The sequence below is a fragment of the Macaca mulatta genome, chromosome 3 (assembly GCF_049350105.2).
Source record: "Macaca mulatta isolate MMU2019108-1 chromosome 3, T2T-MMU8v2.0, whole genome shotgun sequence".
Classification (NCBI taxonomy): domain Eukaryota; kingdom Metazoa; phylum Chordata; class Mammalia; order Primates; family Cercopithecidae; genus Macaca; species Macaca mulatta.
The window spans coordinates 131,248,391-131,268,192 of record NC_133408.1 but is presented as its reverse complement, the minus strand read 5'-3'; the positions used below and the strand labels follow the sequence as shown (position 1 = coordinate 131,268,192).

The window sequence follows — 19,802 nt, the reverse complement described above, 5'->3', positions numbered from 1 at the left end:
TATCCTGTTAATATACAACTCTTGTTCATTAAATGCCATTGTCCTGTTCAGAAATTTTGTGAGTCTCTGATGTCTAAAGAATGTGGTTCAAAATCTTAGCTTCATTATTTAGATGCCCATAATCTTTCCTCATTCTCATCTGCAATCTCCTTTTCCCCTACTATTCATGATTGGTTTGCTTACCATAATTGTACAGGAGTTTCTAGCTTTTTCGATTTGCTAATCATAATACTATATAGATTTTCAGCTTCTTAAATACTTGCTCACCGTAATTGTACATTAATTACCAACTTCATTTGATTTCCTCAATATATTCTCTTCATCTGGAATGCCTTTCCCTTTTTCCTCTATCTAACCACATTTCTAACCATCTGAGATTTGTTATAATTTTAACCCCTGCATTATAATTTAATCATGTGTACTTATGCTGCCTTTCACAAATTAGTTATAAATTTTTGAGAGATTGCTTATTATGTTAACACATATTTCAGACCTCACACCATAATCCTTTGTACAAACTTGATTTTCAACAAATATTTCTTGATTGTATTTGAATTTTGAACGCACAGGATATGTATAACAAGGAAAATAAATGATGGAGGGAATATATATGCAAACATGTGTTCAAAATATTTTTCCAGTCGGGTGCGGTGGCTCATGGCTGTAATCCCAGCACTTTGAGAGACTGAGGCAGGCAGATCACTTGAGCCCAGGAGTTTGAGACCAGCCTAAGCAACATGGCGAAACCCCATCTCTACAAAAAATACAAAAATTAACCAGGCGTGGTGGCACACACCTGTAGTCCCAGCAACTTGGGAGGCTGAGATGGGAGGATCACCTGATTCTGGGGAGGTTGAGGCTGCAGTGAGCCGTGATTGTGCCACTGAATGCCAGCATGGATGACAAAGTGAGACCCTGTCTTAATAATAATAATAATATTAATAATAATAATAAAGTAAAATATTTCTCCAAAAATCTTTGGACTTTTTGCTTAGTAATGAGAGGAAATGATAAAAGTTCTATAGATGCAGTTTTAACAATTAATTTCATACTAGAGATTCTTGTCTTTTAAATCCTACGTAGTATATTTGATTATCCTGATTATTAAAATGTTTAATAGATAATCTGCATAGCATTAAGCATAATATACATTGAAGTCAAATGGCTACCTTCAGATACATACGGCTGTGTACACTGGAATTCTTACATTAAAGAGATGCAATTAAGAGAAAAGTCGTTTGTATAAAACTATGGGATATGATGCAATAATTTGATTACGCCAAATATCACCAAGCAGCAGTAATTATGGACATTTGTTCCCATGGGTACATTCCCTACCATTTCTACTTTCTGAAGTTCTGTACAGCTAAATATTAGAAAGCAGGGTTGAAATGAATACCTTCAGTCCTATTTAAAGGTACAAAAATTAAAATTTGAAGAATGCACTGAATACAATAGCTATATTATTCTGTGAAACAGAAGTTGTGGGGGCAGAGGCAGGGGAGAGACATGATATCTGCCTTCAGATATTTGAAGGGGCTATGTTAAGGCAGAGGAATAAGGCTTTATATAGTTAAGAATACAGAACTGTTCACAAGTTAGAAGTCAGATGTGGAAAAATAAAGGTAAGAACAATCCACAAATTTTCAACTGTTCATATATTTTAAAACCTTCCCTGTTGGGGAGTATACCGTCACTGCCAAGTGTTGGAGAACAGACTGAGCTTCCTCCCAGCTCTGCAGTGGGCAGGAGGGTGGGCTTGGCTGTGACCCCTGAGGGTGCTTTTACAGAGAGGCCTTTATAGGAGGCTCAACTAGACTTTGACTTCTAAGAGTCCTACACCAAGAGTTAGTGACTTTTTACTTTGGCAGTATGGATCCAACTCAGGTTTTGACCAGTAGGATAAAGAGGGACTTTGGGGCTGGACATAGTGGCTCACATCTGTAATCCCAGCACTTTGCGAGGCTGAGGCAGGCAGATCACCTGAGGTCAGGAGTTCAAGACCAGCCTGGCCAACATGGTGAAACCCCATCTCTACTAAAAGTACAAAAATTAGCTGGGTGTGGTGGCAGGCGCCTGTAATCCCAGCTAATCCCAGCTAGTAAGGAAGCTGAGGCAGGAAAATTGCTTGAACCCAGGAGGCTTAGGTTGCAGTGAGCTGAGATCACGCCACTGTACTCCAGCCTGGGCAACAAGAGTGAGACTCCATCTCTAAATAAATAAATAAATAAATAAATAAAGTGAGACTCCGTTTCTAAATAAATAAATAAATAAATAAATAAATAAATAAAAGGAGGGACTTTGAAAAAAGACCTATTTAAATTTGATAACTCTGGCAGAGATATGTTGGATGGATTAGAGGAAAAGGTGATAAAAACATTGGCTGGAGTAAAAGCATTGCAAGGAAAAAGGAAGTAATATTGTTACTGTAAAACAGGTAGCTTGGTTGGTCACTTCGTGGGTATCAACTTAATTATCATAACCAAGGAAGATTAAATGAAAGAGATTTTATTACTTTTAACAAGTAAGTAGAATACCATGGATAGTTCCCAAAGCAGTGTCTCCCTGAGCTGGAGGCTGTGTCAGGTTTTATAAGCATAGGGTAATGAGGCATGATCTGATTGGATCTTGCAATGAGGTAGTGCTAGGAGGCATTATCGGACTGGATGCCAGAGCTCAATCTGATTGGATACTGGATCCTGTCATTCAGTGTATGTTAGTTTGTTTTTCATTGTTATAAATGAAAACCTGAGATTGGGTAATTTATAAAGAAAAGACAATTACTTGGCTCACAGTTCTGCAGCCTGTACAAGCATGGCACCAGCATCTGCTTGGTTTCTGGTGAGATCTCAGGAAGCTTTTACTCATGACAGAAGGCAAGGGGAAGTAGGTGTGTCACATGGCAAGAGAGTGAGCAGGGGAGAAAGGAGGGGATGCTAGACTCTTTTTAAACTTATTATCAGCCATTTCCTCTTGAAGGGCACTAAGCCATTCATGGGACTCTCTCATTAGACCCCAGTCTCAACATTGGGGTCATATTTTAACATGAGATTTGGAGGGGACAAACATCCAAACTTTATCATCGTGTCTGCTGCTTAATTCAGTTCCTGCTTCTCAGCTGAGCATTTAGATTCCTCCTGTGGTTATACCATTGGTTCATCTGAGCGTGGTCAGGCTATGTGACCTGAGGGTCCATGGCAACTGAGAAACAATTCATAACATTATTACATAAAAGTTGAACCAGATTGGTCTGGTGCAGCTACAATATGTGTAAGAAACTTTCAAACGAAGAATAAAGTTCATGTCTTGTTAGGATTTGTTACTTGAAAAAAACCTGGTTCCTTTGCCTGGCAAGAACAAACAACTCTTCACCAGAATGCAGGTTTTGGCTGGCCCAGTCGCTCATGCCTATAATCCTAGCACTTTGAGAGAATCGCTTGAGCCCAGGAGTTCGAGATCAGCCTGGGCAACATGGGGAAACTTTGTACAAACTTAAAAATTAGCTGGGCATGGTGGCACATGCCTGTAGTCCCAGCTACTCAGGAGGCTGAGGTGGGAGAATCACTTGAGCCCAGGAGGTCCAGGCTGCAGTGAGCGGAGATCACACCACTGCACTCCAGCTTGGGCAACAGAGTGAGTTCCCTACCTCAAAAAAAAAAAAAAAAAAAAAAAAATGCAGGTTTTGATCAATGGGAGTTTTATTACTAGTCAGAAGTACAGAGAGCTCTGGGAGTATTCTGTAGCCGAGTGTGTTCCTGAGGGAAAGCAACAGGAGGGTTTTATGGGGAGGTGGACGGGGAGAGGGTGTGTCATTGCATGTAGAAGAGGGGTCCCAGTGGTATAGATACAGTGAATCATTATGTCAGCACGTAGGTTTCAAGTTATAGTAATGAAGCTATAGTTCCTCCCATGGTGGAGACTTTAGCATGGTAATGAGGAAAGTTTACTTGGGCTCATTTATAAATTGTCAGTTTGTCCGGAGTTGGTTCCAGCTGACTAGGTGACCACATTCCGTACAAAATGTGGGAAAGAGCAGGCTGCAAGGCAGGAGGCTGCAAAACAGGCTGATTGTTCAAGTTGATTAAATTCTTGTAGCATCTGGAAACCCTCCTCATCTGCTTATAGGAAGTGGAGGTGAAGGAAGTAAGGGAGTTCAGACAACTTAAACCCAAGACAGCTTTATTTGGAGAGTTTGGCATGAAGCAATTTAGAAATGAGTTTAGGGTAAATAATCGTTATAAATTCCATTAATTGATAACAAAGTATTAACTATGCTTAGAAGAAGTAGGGATATAAATGGACAGTTTTTGCAGGCTACTGGGAAACTTTATAAAAACTACTCATTCTTATCTTTTTTCCCTTTTTATCAAAGCTCAATGTAAAACAATGTTTTAAAAATATAGAAAATAAAATTTTGGTGACTTTTCCCCAGTGATAACCTTGGTATTTAACACTGTATAGTCAGCATTTTTCTGAGCCTGTTCTTCAACACTGTGATCATTAATAACTATATGGTATTCTGTTTTATTACTATATCACAGTTTAGTTAACAGTTCTTACTGTTGAACATTTAGTTTATGCTTTTGTTATTTCCTGTTATAAATTGTGTGACCACAAATATCTTTGTTCATACATCTTTGTGCACATAGCTAATTATTTCCTCAAGAAAAATTTCTAAAAGTAGAATTACTAGATCCAAAGGTGTGCTCTTTTTGGAGATTCTTAATGCATGTTGCCAAATTATTCTCTAATCAAGATCTTTTTTCTGTTGACCTTTTATTAGTTTTTTTTAAGAATACTTAAAAAAAAAAAAAACCTCAAACCTGAAGAAGAGTTGCAAGATTAATAACAAAGAAACTTTTTGTCTGGTGGATCATAAATTGCTTAGTATGCCATTACTCCTAAACACCTGACTTTGCATTTTCTACAAAGAAGTATGTCCTCCTACATAACCACTATACAACCAGTAAAATTATCTAATTCTTAGCCTTCATTCAAGATTGTCCCAGGTTTGAATATTGTCGTTTGTAACAAAAGGAATCACATTTCGTTTTTATGTCTCTTTAGCTTCCTTCAGTCTGGAACAGTTCCTCTTTCTTTGACTTTTAAGACCTGACACATTTATATTATAGGTCAGTTATTTTGTGGAATGCTCTGCAGTTTGGATTCTAGCTCAGTTTTATTATTTATGGAAGACTCATTATGAAATAAATTTTTCCCAGCTCTCCTTGATTTAACTTGAATGCACATGCAAATAATGAAAAACCCACAGTAACTATTAGTCACCAAATGAAGAATTTAGAAATATTAATTGAACAAAACTCTTATAGATTGAATATAAATGTCATACATAAGTAGACTTTATTCCCTCATTTTAAAGAGTAATATACAATTTTAAGTGTTCAGTTTTCAGACATATTCACAAACGAGAAAGATGAGTTGAACCCAGCTATTGATTTTCTTCTCTTTTATAGCTATTATCTTCCTAAAAAGTTCACCCAGTGTAATGTTGAAGAGTATCATGACTTCCTGAATAGTGGAGGTGGTGCCTGCCTTTTCAACAAACCTTCTAAGGTAATAAGTGTGGCTAACAAGGTTTATGATATTAATTATCAACCTTTCTAAAATATTATAAATACACATTTTCAACTATTGAATCTTAGAGAGCTTTTCAACTTGCCCTATATGTACATATTCTAGATATGCTATATATCTGAATATTCAAAGTCAGCTTTAATGTTGGGCATTTTGGGCTATTCTGAAATAACAGTGTTTGCTGTCTGAAAAATTTCCACTTTCTTTTTTTTATAGCCAAGTGATGATTCAGAGTTAGTTTACAAAAATGGTTTTATTACTTTTCTTTTTTATTTTCTTGATGCTTATTTTTTTTTTTGGTTACCTAATCACAACTCATACAGGTAGAATGTAGGGGCGTATCTACCCTCATCACTCCCTACCACTGCTTTTCTGAATGAGCAGTATGTTAAAATTACAAGTGTTTCTCAATATGAAAAGCAAGTCTTTCTAAAGCAGAAATGAAGACGGTCTTGGACTTTGTCACAGGCTTTTACAACTTGCAGTGCATCCTCTGGTTACTGACTAGAAAGAAGGTCTTCCTCCTGCATTTTGAAGACTTTGCATGTTAAAAAAAATGCTTTGTCCTTGTGAATTATGTGAACCGCGAAATGCTTCTGTGCACCACAGGGATATGCACCATTGCCTTTGAAATCAATTTAATTTACCTGGTTTAATTTTCTGTTCACTACAGTGAAATTTAGAAATTTCACTGAATTGAATTGAAAAACGAATTGACAATTTTAAGGCTCTTCAAAAGATTGGAAAGAATATTTGAACTGTGTCACTGCTGCCGTAAATCCTAAACAGTTCAAGTCTTTTTACCAAAATAACTGATTATTGTAAACCCAGAGTAAGAGAATAAGTGTGGTTTTCATTTGGATAAGTTTCCATTTTGACTGTTTTTTATTTCTTATGATCTGTTTCAACCAAAAATGAAATATAGACAAAAGTTGACTCATTTGTAGAAGAGAGAATATTTAAAATCAAGTGGGTTTTGTTGTTGTTGTATATATTCTTTATTTTGTTTTTTTTTTTCCTCTAGTTAGTTATGAAAGTATATGTGTGCATGTGTATGTCCATCTGTTTACTGGTGTGTGTACATTTTCATTCTATGATATGTAGACTTTGATTAGCTTTTGAATGAATATTATGTATCTGGCATATAACAATTATTTACTAATTTTGCCTATCACCATAGGATACATTATATTCAAAAGAGAACAAAATTGATGAAGAGCTAAACAATAAAACAGACCTAAAACATACACTTGGACAGGTCAAAATCTGCTTCAATCTCTGGGGAAAATTTAATTTTAGTTTGCTACAAAACTATCTTAATAGGAGGAGCTGTATTTTATATTAATTAGATCAATGGATATACTAATTTTTTGATGCTTTTTCTCATTGTCTAAGAAATAGTTTCCTGTATCAGAAGGAGATATAGTAATAAAGCATTTTACACAGATGGCTAAACTTAATCCTCAAAAATTTTCTGATGTAAATGGACAACTATTATTATTAGTATTATTATTCCTGTTCTAGATATTAAGGTCTCTGAGATGTTAAGTAATTTACCCAAGATAAATACTTGAGCCAAGATTTTCCTCTAGACATCTGACTCCAAATCCCCTGCTGCTGGTTTCAAATGAATTTTCAGGAGACAGTCTGGCTTGATTTTAGTGAATGGTTAGATCATCTTTAATTTTGATGACATTTACCAGACCCTATGTGGTATGTATGTTATATATATAAATATATAGGTAAACTATATGCTATGTATATTAAATATGAAAAGGAAACAGAAGTAGACACTTCTGTTCTAAAGTTCCAAGTTCTGAGCTCATGCTTTCTAGTTTAGGAAAATAAAACTATATTTTAGAATGACTTGGCAGGGCAGGTGTATTTGGGTATGGCACTTATGGTCTCTCAAAGTCTTTGATGTTGATTTTTCTATATTTTAGTTCACTTTTTGGTTTTCCTTACAGCTTCTTGATCCTCCTGAATGTGGCAATGGCTTCATTGAAACTGGAGAGGAGTGTGACTGTGGAACCCCGGCCGTAAGTCTCTGGTGGTTTTGATGTTATTTTCAAGGTAATTGAGGGTCATTCCAGGTCCACACACTCAGACGTATGGAGCAAGTGTCATGCCTGGAAATTTTATAGGATTTGTGGAAGAAAAATTATTGTGAGTTTGTACATTTATTTTAGAAAATATCCTGTTACTTTCAGGAAAGTGACACCATTTTCTGATGTTTTGAAAATGTTTATATTCCTTAGGAATGTGTCCTTGAAGGAGCAGAGTGTTGTAAGAAATGCACCTTGACTCAAGACTCTCAATGCAGTGACGGTCTTTGCTGTAAAAAGTGCAAGGTAAATAAACGTTAATGATCATTTGACAGAAAAAAAAAGAACATACTTGATTAAATCATTAAGGCTGAGTACATATAATCTAATAACAAAAATAGTATCTAATACATATTAAATGACTAAGTGCCAGGTGCTTTACAGGATCCTCACAAAATCTTGTGTGGTGTAGTTGCTTGTTATTATTCCTATCTAACAGATGAGAATACTAAGGCTTGTAGTGGTTAAGTAGTTTGCCCAAGGTCTTACACCAAGTAAGTTGGGGAACTAGGGCCTGAGCCCTGTTAATCTTCAGAGGCTGTCCTTTCCATACTTCCTGTGGAGCATGCACATTAAATGAAACCAGGTGTTACTAATGTTTAAATGATGTTTGCCTTTCTTGGTAAAGCCAAGGAGACTTTCAGTAGATCTTTTCTTGTTGCTGAGCTTGGTGTATCTCTCACATTAGCTGCTGAGGAAGCAAGGGAGTACATTATACCATGCATATATTATTGGTCCTGAAAGTTTAGAATGCATTTTCACACACTTTATGTTTTCATCCTCCCAGCAGCATCCTCTTACTTATCTCCATATATTTAAGTCTTTACATCAAGACTAACAATTGAGGCTTACTTCCCCTGAAGAAATCTAATTCTTGTTTTCTCATATAAAATCTGGTGTAATAGTCTACATTATTTCTATCTGTCTCTCACTTTCCTCTGTACATTTCATGGAGCAGAGCCAGGCACTTAGACAGTAATTGGTATACATTGTCAGTAAATATTTGTTGAGTGAATGAATAAATATGCACAGCACTCTCTTAGTGATAATTTACTGATTAACTTTAGTCTAATGAGTTAAAGGAGGATGGGATATGAAACTATATAGTGAGTATCTACTGTGTGCCAGAGATTATGCTAAGGACTTCAGTATCATCTTATATCTGAATTTCTCAACTCTGGCACTGTTGATATTTTTGGCTGGATAATCCTTCGTTGTAAGGGTATGTCTTGTGCATTGTAGAATATTTAGCAGTATCTCTGCATTCCACCCATTAGGTGCCAGCAGCACCCCTCCTAGGTGGGACAGCCAAAAATGTCTCCAGACACTGCCAAATGTTCCCTTGCAGGTAAAATCACCCCTGGTTGAGACCACTCTCTGAGATGATGCTCACAAGCACACTTTTGGGATAGGCATTATTGTCTTGATTTTTATAATTAAACAATCTCAGTCTCAGGAAGTTAAATAACCTGTACACAGGCTCACTCAGCCAGTAAGGAATAGATGTACAGTTAAACCCCAGATCTGCTCTCAGCAGTTTGTTGTTTCCACTCTACCACTGTGTCTCCTGGCAGCTTTTTAAGACAAGCAGGCACTGGCGGAGATCTCTGAAAGCACTCTGTAAAAAAGAAGATTAAACCAAATGTGAAAGACATTCTTTGATTTTGGCTACCACCCCTGTTTATTCTGTCAACTTTTTCCACTGCCGTAACAAGAGATCCTGAATCATTTATCTTAATCCTCAGTGTTTTAAGTCGGCCCATCTATAAAATGTGTTTAATTACACTGCTTTCCCTTTGATTTATACAACTAGGCTCCCTGAGATATAATTATTTCAAGGAACAAGTAGAAAAATAATACAATTAAAATACATAAAATAAAATGGCATGACTGCTATCCCTCAAAGTAGGTTATAGCTGTATCAGTCAAGAGTCAAGTGAGATCTTCTTTGCCACTTTCTTTACCATCCTTCCCAACTCTCACCTGACACCCTGGACTCCTAGGGCAGCCAGAGGCAAGACAGTGAATGGAGGAGGGAGAATAGAAGAAAAAGATAAGCAACCATGTGTATCTCTATTTTTTTCTACAGGTATTTATAATAGTGTATCTATAAGCCAGCATTGGCATACTTTTTCTATAAACAGCCAGATAGTAAATAGTTTAGGCTTTGTGGTCATAAAGTTTCTGTTGCAGCTCAGCTTTGCCTTTGAAAGCAGCCATTGAAAATACAGAAACAAATGGGCATAACTGTGTTCCAATAAAACTTTATTTATAAAGATAGGCAGTCAGTGAAGTTTGACCCATGGGCCACAGTTTGCAGACCACTGCTGTTAAAGAGTGCTTGTTTACTTGTTTATTACTTTTCTTCTCCCATTATAATACAAGTTCCAGTAGGGCAAGGATTTTGGTTGATGTATATACCGTTGTATCCTAGCACTTAGTGAAAATCCTGCCTCACTATTCTTTCTTTTAGAAGTTTCCTGGAACTTCTTGAACATTATGCACTCCTCTAAACTACCCCAAATTTGCTCATATTTCTACTCTAGATATTCTAAAATGGTGGCTTGCCTCAGTCCCAAGGAAGAAGAGAAACATGTGAAATTAAATTTTCTTATTTCTTTATTTTTAACCCACATTAAGATGCAAGTTCCTTATGAGCAGGGTTCTTGTGTTTTGTTCTCCATTGAGTTCCCAGTAGTTAGAACAGTGCTTGGCATGTTATTAAATATTTGATGAATGGATGAATGAATACATATTTTGTTTGGATCTAAAAAAAATACTTGTTGAAATCCAGATTGGAGTTTATAGTGGGCAGTGCATGTTCTAGGAACAGCAGGAGACTCAAATGCCTATAGGGTTCTGAGCAGCTAGAGAAGATAAAGCTCATCTAGAAAGTGGGGAAAGCAGAATAACGTGTGCCTTTGTGTGAGCAGAGACAAAGCATGTAAGGATCCAGCCCTGAATGCTAACATTTTTGAGAGGGAAAAAGAGAAGGATTGAGAAGGGAAGGGGAAGTACTTTAACTATATATCTCAGGTCTGTTTCGTTTTAATGAGTACTCCTGCAATTCACATTTTTAACCTAATGAAGTTAAACATTTGTGTAATTCTCACACTTGCAAGAAGTATTTGAGATGATGGAAAACAGAAAAACAAAAATGCCTATACGAAGACATAAATAATAGAAACACTAGAAAATAGTAAAAGACCAAGATCTAAATCCATGTAAAAACAAGGCAGGGGAGAAGATGGGTAGAAGAAACATGGGAAGAAATAGCTTTGTCAGAAAATCTAATTTTTGTGGTTCAACCCAAAATGTAATTTTTAAATTCTTGGTAGATAAGGCAAAAAAGGATAATGTGATTAAAGTGTCAGTGAGAATGAAGAGTAAAGGGTAAATTCAAAAGCTATTTGTACAGAAAAATTACTGGAACCTGGACCAACTGGTCTGTCTTGTGGGATTTAGCAGTATAATATAAAGCTTATGTGTAAGGACTATGGAAATTACATCATACACAAGAAACTGTTTCTTAAAACTATTAAAAATTTTTTCAGTAACCGTGGTTTTGACAGATTACCATCTTACAGTAGTTTAAGGTATTTCTAGCCAAACAATTTTCACTTTGTTTTTTTCAGATGATATTGTAAGATTTTTTTTTTCTCCCTACAGTTTCACACATTGATTTTTGTTCATTTTAGTTTCAGCCTATGGGCACTGTGTGCCGGGAAGCAGTAAATGATTGTGATATTCGTGAAACATGCTCAGGAAATTCAAGCCAGGTAATTTACAGAATAACTGCTCTAAACCTTATGGGAAAAAGTGGGGTTATCTTTAGTGCACTGACCCTCAAAGAGAAGTGTAAATGAACAAGTTGCTCATGTCTCTTTCACATCATTTCTCTATTTTTTTTTTAGGAATTTAAGTTTCAGTGATTGAAGCTTGAGCAGATGTTGAACATAATTTTGTCTTAATGTTGAACTAACCTCAGACTGCATGCATGCCTTAACTATTTTGTTTTTGTATTAAGTAGGTAGTACAAGGCATTTTCTTTTTGTCTACTTAGTAAAGGAAGAAACAAAAAAAACCTTTCTCTTCAGCTGATTGAACAAGAAGTCAGTGGAGGCAGGGACTCACAAGCACACTGGATTCTTAGAGAGGACCTTTTTCTTTCTCTTGACTCTTACCTACTACAGCTTGTATCGCCTCAGCCATTAATAGCTGCTCTTGAGTTTTATAGCACTTAGTTATAGATAGACAAGCTAGAGAAATTAAATAAACTTTGGTGGGGGTTCACAGATTTCAAAATGGTCAGTGTACATACAGACTGTCCTCACTTTGAAGGGTAGTGCCAAACCATAAAAATGACCATGCAAGCTGAGACCATGCAAAGTCATTTTAATAATCAAAGGAAAATATTTCAGTTGCTTTGCAGTCTTCAACAAATGCTGTCAGATTATTAAAAACTCTCTTACTGCTAGTTTTAAATGAATAGGAAGGTGAAATAATAATATTTATTTAGCATACTGTACCTTAAAAGAGAAACATTGAGAATTAAAGGATTTTATTTCTTTGTAAAAACCTTAGGAGTAGTTTGAATAGAGCTTGCCTTCTTATAAGCTTTATGATACAGAGTGAGCATATTTTCTATGTCTTGTTGAGCTGTCACACTCTTTTCTAAGTTTGGATCAGCTTTCAACATTTTATTCTTTGTGCTTTCAAAGTCATGAGATATCCCTGAGAGATGTGAAGATGTGAACGTGAAGTTTCTTGCTGGCATTACGCCCTCTGGGACATCATCACCTATATGTCATAATCACCTTATTCACCGATGTCATTAAGTCCTCCTTCAGCAAGTTCCTCTGGTTGCATGTCTAGAGGCTCTTGGACAGCAGTACTGACATTACCACAGTCAGCCATTTTTTTCTATAACTCCATTTAAAGGTTCAATTTGCATTTGACTTCTGGTGTCATCACTTTTCTTTGCCGCACTTCCATCTCTGTTGGCCAGTTTCTTCTCTTGATATTCTGTTTTTGCAAAATGGCACATGATATCACCAGAAGACAAAGAGGCAACATAATTGCACACTTTGCTCTCTGTTTATACTCATTCAATAATGCCTTATAATTTTTCATAATTGCTGCAAGGAAAAAAGTAGGATTATAAAGTGTGTCCTTTTCTGACATTCTTTTTTTTTTTTTTTTTTTTTTTTTTGAGACGGAGTCTCACGCTGTTGCCCAGGCTGGAGTGCAGTGGCGCGATCTCGGCTCACTGCAAGCTCCGCCTCCTGGGTTCACGCCATTCTCCTGCCTCAGCCTCCTGAGTAGCTAGGACTACAGGCGCCCGCCACTGCGCCCGGCTAATTTTTTGTATTTTTTTTTTAGTAGAGACGGGGTTTCACTGTGGTCTTGATCTCCTGACCTTGTGATCCGCCCACCTCGGCCTCCCAAAGTGCTGGTTCTGACATTCTTAAAGTGGACTTCAGCTTGAAAGTCATTATTTTCAGTATAAGTACTATGTTTCTTCTTATGGCAAAAGAAAGGAAACTGTAGTTATTGCTCCATCTATGCAGACTTACTCCTTATGTTTGTTTTGTTCCCTTAGCTTTCTTGCTCTGAAAAATAGTATATCTGTATGAATCAAGATGCTTTTAAATGTATCATCAATTGAGTCTATTGTAGTCAGTTCTTTTTATTTGCTGCTGTGTAATCAACTGTTTTTGCCTCTGGTAGATTCATATTTTCAGGGTCAAGTGTACCCATTGTTTTTCCTCTTGCTTTCTCTTTAATTTTTTAAATTTATTTTTTACCAAATACCCAGACTTCAAGGACATCCACTTGCTTTCTCTTGACCTCCTTTGCATTTTGTTTTATAGATGGTATAAGGTACTAGCCATATTAATAAATATGTTTTTAAAAATGAAAACATTAAAGGGTTTAGCTCAGCCTTATATTTTGCACCGCATTTCGTTCATAGTTGTTCTGTTTTTCCTAGTGTGCCCCTAATATTCATAAAATGGATGGATATTCGTGTGATGGTGTTCAGGTAGGTCACTTCATTTTTACCTATGTTTTTCACATGTACCAGCGTAGAAGGAATACTGAAATCTTATCAAAATAGGAAGATCAATTTAAATGTTTATAATCAGTTCTGAAGATAAAAGGCCTTTCTACTATTTATCTATTATTAGTTTCTTTTTCAGTTATCTGACATAAGCAGATATTGCATCGCTAATGGGTATTTGCTTTTCTGTTTTAGGGAATATGCTTTGGAGGAAGATGCAAAACCAGGGATAGACAATGCAAATACATCTGGGGGCAAAGTAAGTAAATAGTGTGGCTGGATCATTGTTAAAGCATGATATCAGGCAGACTTCTCAAAGACATGTGTGCTGGAAGTAGATTTTTGACCACTTTATGACTGGGGGATTCTTAAAGCTACCACAGGTTTTAGCAGGGACATGTTTCTGGAAATTAGAGTAAGGCACCCCTTTGAGAAGATAGCCCCACACATCTTGCTAGTTGGCAGTGCCTGTGGACGAGACAGAAAGTGCCTTTGCTGCCAGGCAGATGAAGCCCATGCCAGGGTGCACAGCTTGGAGATTAGAGCAAACCTGGATTTCAGCTCCGTGTATACTCTTTTCAGCTGAGTGCCCTGAAGCTAAAGCTTACACAACCATGTGGGATGGACATGGACCCTGGACAGGACGTCCTTAACTTAGAACAGCAGCATTTTATCTAGAGTCATTTTTTTCCTCCTTGGATATTTTTCTTAAACTCCAGTTGGCTTTCCTAGTTAGAGATGAACTTCTGCTGAAGTGGTTTTGCTGTCTCAGAAAGAAATGTTAATGTTTTAGCCTTTAAAGTCTGTCAGATTTTCAAAGGAAAATATATAACATTTAGATTTAAATTATACTCTATTTAAATGTTTATTTAAATGTTGAGTAATGTATTGTTTTCTAGAAGTACTACTAGCCCAAACTTTTGGAAGCAGTTTTTGTTTTAAACAGTTTCAGGAGACAATTTGTAGTAGAAAAAAGGCTATAAAAATGATGATAATTTTTAATTGTTATAAGTAAGTGCCACAATCCTTTTAGGAGGGGAAGTGTATGCTCTCTTTAAGCAATTGGAAACATTGGGATGGGAAAACATTTAGTCAGTCAGGTTTGTACTCTGAAAAAAGATATCATTTTTGTTTTATCCACTTGAGCAAAAATAGTAGCTGACAACAAGAAGTAGGAAAAGAAACTACCAACATAACTAGTTGTTTTTTAAAAAAATATACCAACAATTATTCTTTGATTAGTTTGCATTTCATCCTAATTCTTAGATAACTCTATCAACCATCCCTGGTTTTAGAAAAGATAAAAGCCTGAAAAAGATACTGATGTACCTCAAAATGTTATTTGACTTCCATAGATTTAACATGAATTCAAACCTGTCTTAAAGCGAAGTAAAATTGCTTTTGATAGCTGCTAAGAAGTGGTGAGCAAGGTAGAAATTGTACCACTGTTTCTTGAATCTATAGGATATAACTATTTTAATAAACTTGTCTTTATGATTAATAAAATATGCTGAATGAGAAATTCATGTATTATATTTAGCACTTAGATTAAAGAATGGAGTATATATTCAAGAAACTATTTGTTATTGCCTTCCCTAATTATTGGCCAAATTCTTTTTTTGTTGTTGTTTGAGATGGAGTCTTGCTCTGTTTCCAGGCTGGAGTGCAGTGGCGTGATCTCAGCTCACTGCACCCTCTGCCTCAGGGTTCAAGCAATTTCCCTGCCTCAGCCTCCCAAGTAGCTGGGACTACAGACGCATGCCACCACACCTGGCTAATTTTTTTGTATTTTAGTAGAGACGGAGTTTCACTATGTTGGCCAGGATGGTCTCGATCTCCCCACCTCATGATCTGCCCGAATTATTAGCCAAATTCTAAGGAGTGTTGATTTTTGTAGCCTACAGCCTGAGTCCCAACAGAGATCTAAATATATTTGCTTTCTAAATTTCAAATGAGCTTTAATGAAAACCTGAGTCGTGGATATATATGATCCATGGTAAAATTGTGAACCATTGGTAACATTTTTGGAATTGATAACACTGTAGTCATGAAAAGTCCTTATATTACAATTTTTCTTTTCTGCAAAGATTTTGAGCAGCCAAATGTTACTTCCATCACTGATAGAAAATTTTTTTCTGCTTTAGAGGTGACAGCATCAGACAAATATTGCTATGAGAAACTGAATATCGAAGGGACGGAGAAGGGTAACTGTGGGAAAAACAAAGATACATGGATACAGTGCAACAAACGGTGAGGTGGAGAAGTCAGCCCAGAATTCATCCCCTGGTCAATTACAAGGGTACTTTTTTGAGTGAATGGGAAGTTTCTGTTTTCTGCATCACACAAAGTGTGCTCTTGCCTCCTTAACCTCATCTCTTCCCAGTGTTCCAGCATCACCTATGCAGAGGGCTTCCAAATCTTGACGTACGTTCTCACCTCTTTCCTAAGGCTAGGTCATGCTTGCAGCCACCTCAGGATTTTCTTACCTAGAAGACACCGTTTAGCATCCTAAAAGGAACAGAACTTAAAGCCACCAGAATATGCACTGAGTGCTATTGAATTGAATTAACTGGCTCTAACTTTCCCAAACCACCCCCTTTTTGCCAAAGGTCTCAATATTCCACTGTCCTTCTGTCTAGAAGGCTTAAAGTGATCCTTCCCTCTACACGTTGTCCAAATGCCAAATTACATTCATTCTTCCCTTTGCTTTGCCACCATTTGTCTTTAATTCATGTATTCACTTACATTCCTATTGCCATTACCTGAACTAAGACCTATATTAATCCTTCAACTATTACAAAATTCTTTTAACAGTTTTCTGTGCCAGCATTCCCTAGTGTACTACTCTCAGAATAATCTTTTGGATCTTTTTTACTGCCAGTTATTTGTTGAAAGTTCACTGGTTCCACATGACTAATTAATAGTGAGAACAGTACCCAGCACTGATTGAGTGAACACTGTGTACTAAGCACTGTATCACACTTTACATAAGCTATGCCATTTAATCTTTATGGCAGTTCTACCATTTTATGGAGGAGGAAACTGAGACACAGTTAATTTGCCCAAAGGCATGTATATGGAATGTAATAATAAGCAGAATTAGAATTTGGAGAATATGATTTCAGAACTCTCTCTTCACCACTTTGCTGAATGTCATAGTCTTGTTAACAAATTAAATGGAACCTCAGCTTGGCATTGTACCTATTCCACAATTGTCCCCAACCTACACTTTTTGTCATTTCATTTATATTCTTCCAAATCTAGCAAACCTTACCATTCCTAATATGTCCCTACCTCTATGCCTATTTTTATCCTCTATAATCCTCCAGAAGCACCCTTTAATTCATACCATCATCAACCAAAAATATATCTATTCTTCAAAGCCCAGCTTGCAAAACACTTTCTATATATAAATTTCTTTCTGATTTACTCTAGAAATAAATAATCTCTCTCTTCTTTGAACTCCCACGGCCCTTTGTACTTATTTGTCCCTAATTTTATTTTATAAGTTGTTTATGTGTATGATTTATCTTCTCATCTAGAGTATAATTTTCTTGTGAATGAAGATTATATCTAATTTTCTTTATATATTCTACATTACATAGGTTCATATACATAAATGACATTCAAAAAAGTTTTGAATGAATATTTCTTCTCTGTTGAGAAAGCATTTTTGTTTATGATAGATACTGTAAAATGATGACATAATTTTAAAAAGCATTTTTAAAGAATGATAGTACGTTCTTTTCTATGTTGGTGAAAAATATAGGTTCTAATTTTTCTTTTTTCTCCATCTGGTAAAGTCTGATATTTTTGTATATAATCTTGCTGACTTACTAATTACTCTTCACAAGATATTTTAAAAATATGTTTATTGTTATCTCTACTAATAATTAAAATGTCTTGGATATAAATAATACATAAGATAGTATTAACAACAATAAAGATATTTTATAAGTTAAATTAGAATCATATGTAGTAGTTGGGGAAGTAGTGAAATATATTGAAGAAGGGATAATGAGCCTTTGTAGTTGGCATCTATAAACTAAATGGAGTCTATAATGTCTTCTTTAATTCTAGGGCAACAGGTTGAAAAAACATGTGTATTCCAAAAGAATGCTCATCCAAATATCATTCAGTTACCAAGTTTTAAAAAAAATTGGCTGGGCACAGCATCTCATGCTTATAATCCCAGTGCTTTGGGAGGGTGAGGAAGGAGGTTGCTTGGGGTCAGGAATTCAAGGCCAGCCTGGGCAACATAGTGTGAGACCCTGTCTCTGTGAAAAATTTAAAAGTTAGTTGGGTCTGGTAGCATATACCTGTAGTCCCAGCTACCTGGGAGGCTGAGGCAGGAGTATCACTTGAATCAGAAATTTGAGGCTGCAGTGAGCCATGATCACACCACTAGACTCCAACTTGGACAACAGAGTAAGACCCTGACTACGGAAAAAAAAAAAAAAGAAAAGAAGAAGAAGAAATAGATTAGTATATCCAGTATTGTGTTATGGGAAAAGAGATTTCAATATAAAATAAGCCAATTTGATGGATTCTTTAAATACTTGAACTAATAGACAGTAAAGAAAAAGCTAGAAAACAATTGAGATTTTGGTACATTAATAAGAGTTTCAGAGAAGACGCTTTTTAGAGCAGGTGGCACACTATTAGGACTTATTTTATTTTGTTTAGCATATGTGTAGATAATATACTTGATGAAAACCAAATGCTAAAATGAGAGGAGATTATTCTAACTATACATGGTTTGCTATATCTTTGGGAAAAGAAGTAATTGGTAATCTTTTGATACAGGGATGTGCTTTGTGGTTACCTTTTGTGTACCAATATTGGCAATATCCCAAGGCTTGGAGAGCTTGATGGTGAAATCACATCTACTTTAGTTGTGCAGCAAGGAAGAACATTAAACTGCAGGTAATTATCTAACCATTCTGTAAGAACCTGAGTCATCTTATTTCTCAGGAATGCAGTTTAGGATTCCTTCCATTTTCAATTAACGTACATGTTAGTAAGTCGAAATATAATCTAGTCTATAGAGGCGATTGAGTAAATCCTAACAGAGAAGAGATAAAAAGAAGACAAAAAGTAGTTGAATGAAGAATATTATGTGATTACTAGAGTTAAGTTTAGATTGGTCAGTAAAGTCTTACAGAGTTTGGAAAATGAGGACTTCTGGGTAAATCAATGTATTAAATATATGCATCTACTTTTGCTCCTTTATGAAATCCCACTAATAAGATAACAAATGGATCTTTTTTTAGAGTTCATATATCCACAGGGAGGCATAGAAAGAGAGACGAGACAATCGCAACAATATTTTGTTATGTATAAAGCAAATGGATGTGTGGCACATGACTTATCAAAGCTGAGAAAGCTGAATTCCTAAGTCAGTAATGAGGAAAACTGAGAATCAATCCAAGATATACTCTTACTTCCCCACAGGCTCAGAAATTGGCAGCATCATCTACTTTAGGAAGAGGGAGGGAAGGAGTGGAGGGAAGGGGCTGAAATACAGAAAATAGATGAAAGGCTGTTTAAAAAGCAGTTAGATACTCAGATTACTTCCCCAACTCAGCTACACTGTGGATTTCCCACCCTCCCATGGAAGATTGGAGCTTGATACTCCATAGAGAATAAAAGAGGAGGTTTCTAAGCTGGAGGACAGCAAACAATATTTATATAAGGGTTGTATGGAAGTAGTCCAACATCAGTAGTTCAAATTTCCAATCATCTATTCGGTCTCCTGACTCAAATATGAGCAGGTTATCAGAGACGTGAAAAAAAGTCTGTAACATGGAAAAAAAAAAAAAAAGACAAAAACAATGAGACAATGAAGGGGAAGAACACAAAACCACTTATCAGTATTTATGAGAGATAAGAGATTTCTATCACGAAACAAGAAAATAGGGTGCTGTTTTTTTAAACAGGGAACGTTCAGAAAGAAAAAATTTAGTAGTTGAAATTATCTTCCATAAGTAGGGTAAAAAGGCAAAGAAATGGACCATAGAGAAAATCTTACGCATTAGAAT

At 36.1% G+C, this 19,802-nt stretch overlaps 1 protein-coding gene across 15 annotated transcripts in view; it reads left to right on the top strand.

Annotated features, from left to right (window-relative positions):
• The window catches only part of ADAM22 (ADAM metallopeptidase domain 22), a 242,205-nt gene that overhangs the window by 182,289 nt on the left and 40,114 nt on the right, over window positions 1-19,802 (top strand). For all 15 annotated transcript variants that reach the window (XM_077997084.1, XM_028846111.2, XM_077997080.1 and 12 more), the window contains 8 exons: window positions 5,475-5,574; window positions 7,563-7,634; window positions 7,854-7,946; window positions 11,399-11,479; window positions 13,693-13,743; window positions 13,957-14,020; window positions 15,906-16,011; window positions 18,568-18,687. In XM_077997084.1, coding sequence (XP_077853210.1) covers window positions 5,475-5,574; window positions 7,563-7,634; window positions 7,854-7,946; window positions 11,399-11,479; window positions 13,693-13,743; window positions 13,957-14,020; window positions 15,906-16,011; window positions 18,568-18,687 — 687 coding nt within the window. The remainder of the gene's footprint in view (window positions 1-5,474; window positions 5,575-7,562; window positions 7,635-7,853; window positions 7,947-11,398; window positions 11,480-13,692; window positions 13,744-13,956; window positions 14,021-15,905; window positions 16,012-18,567; window positions 18,688-19,802) is intronic.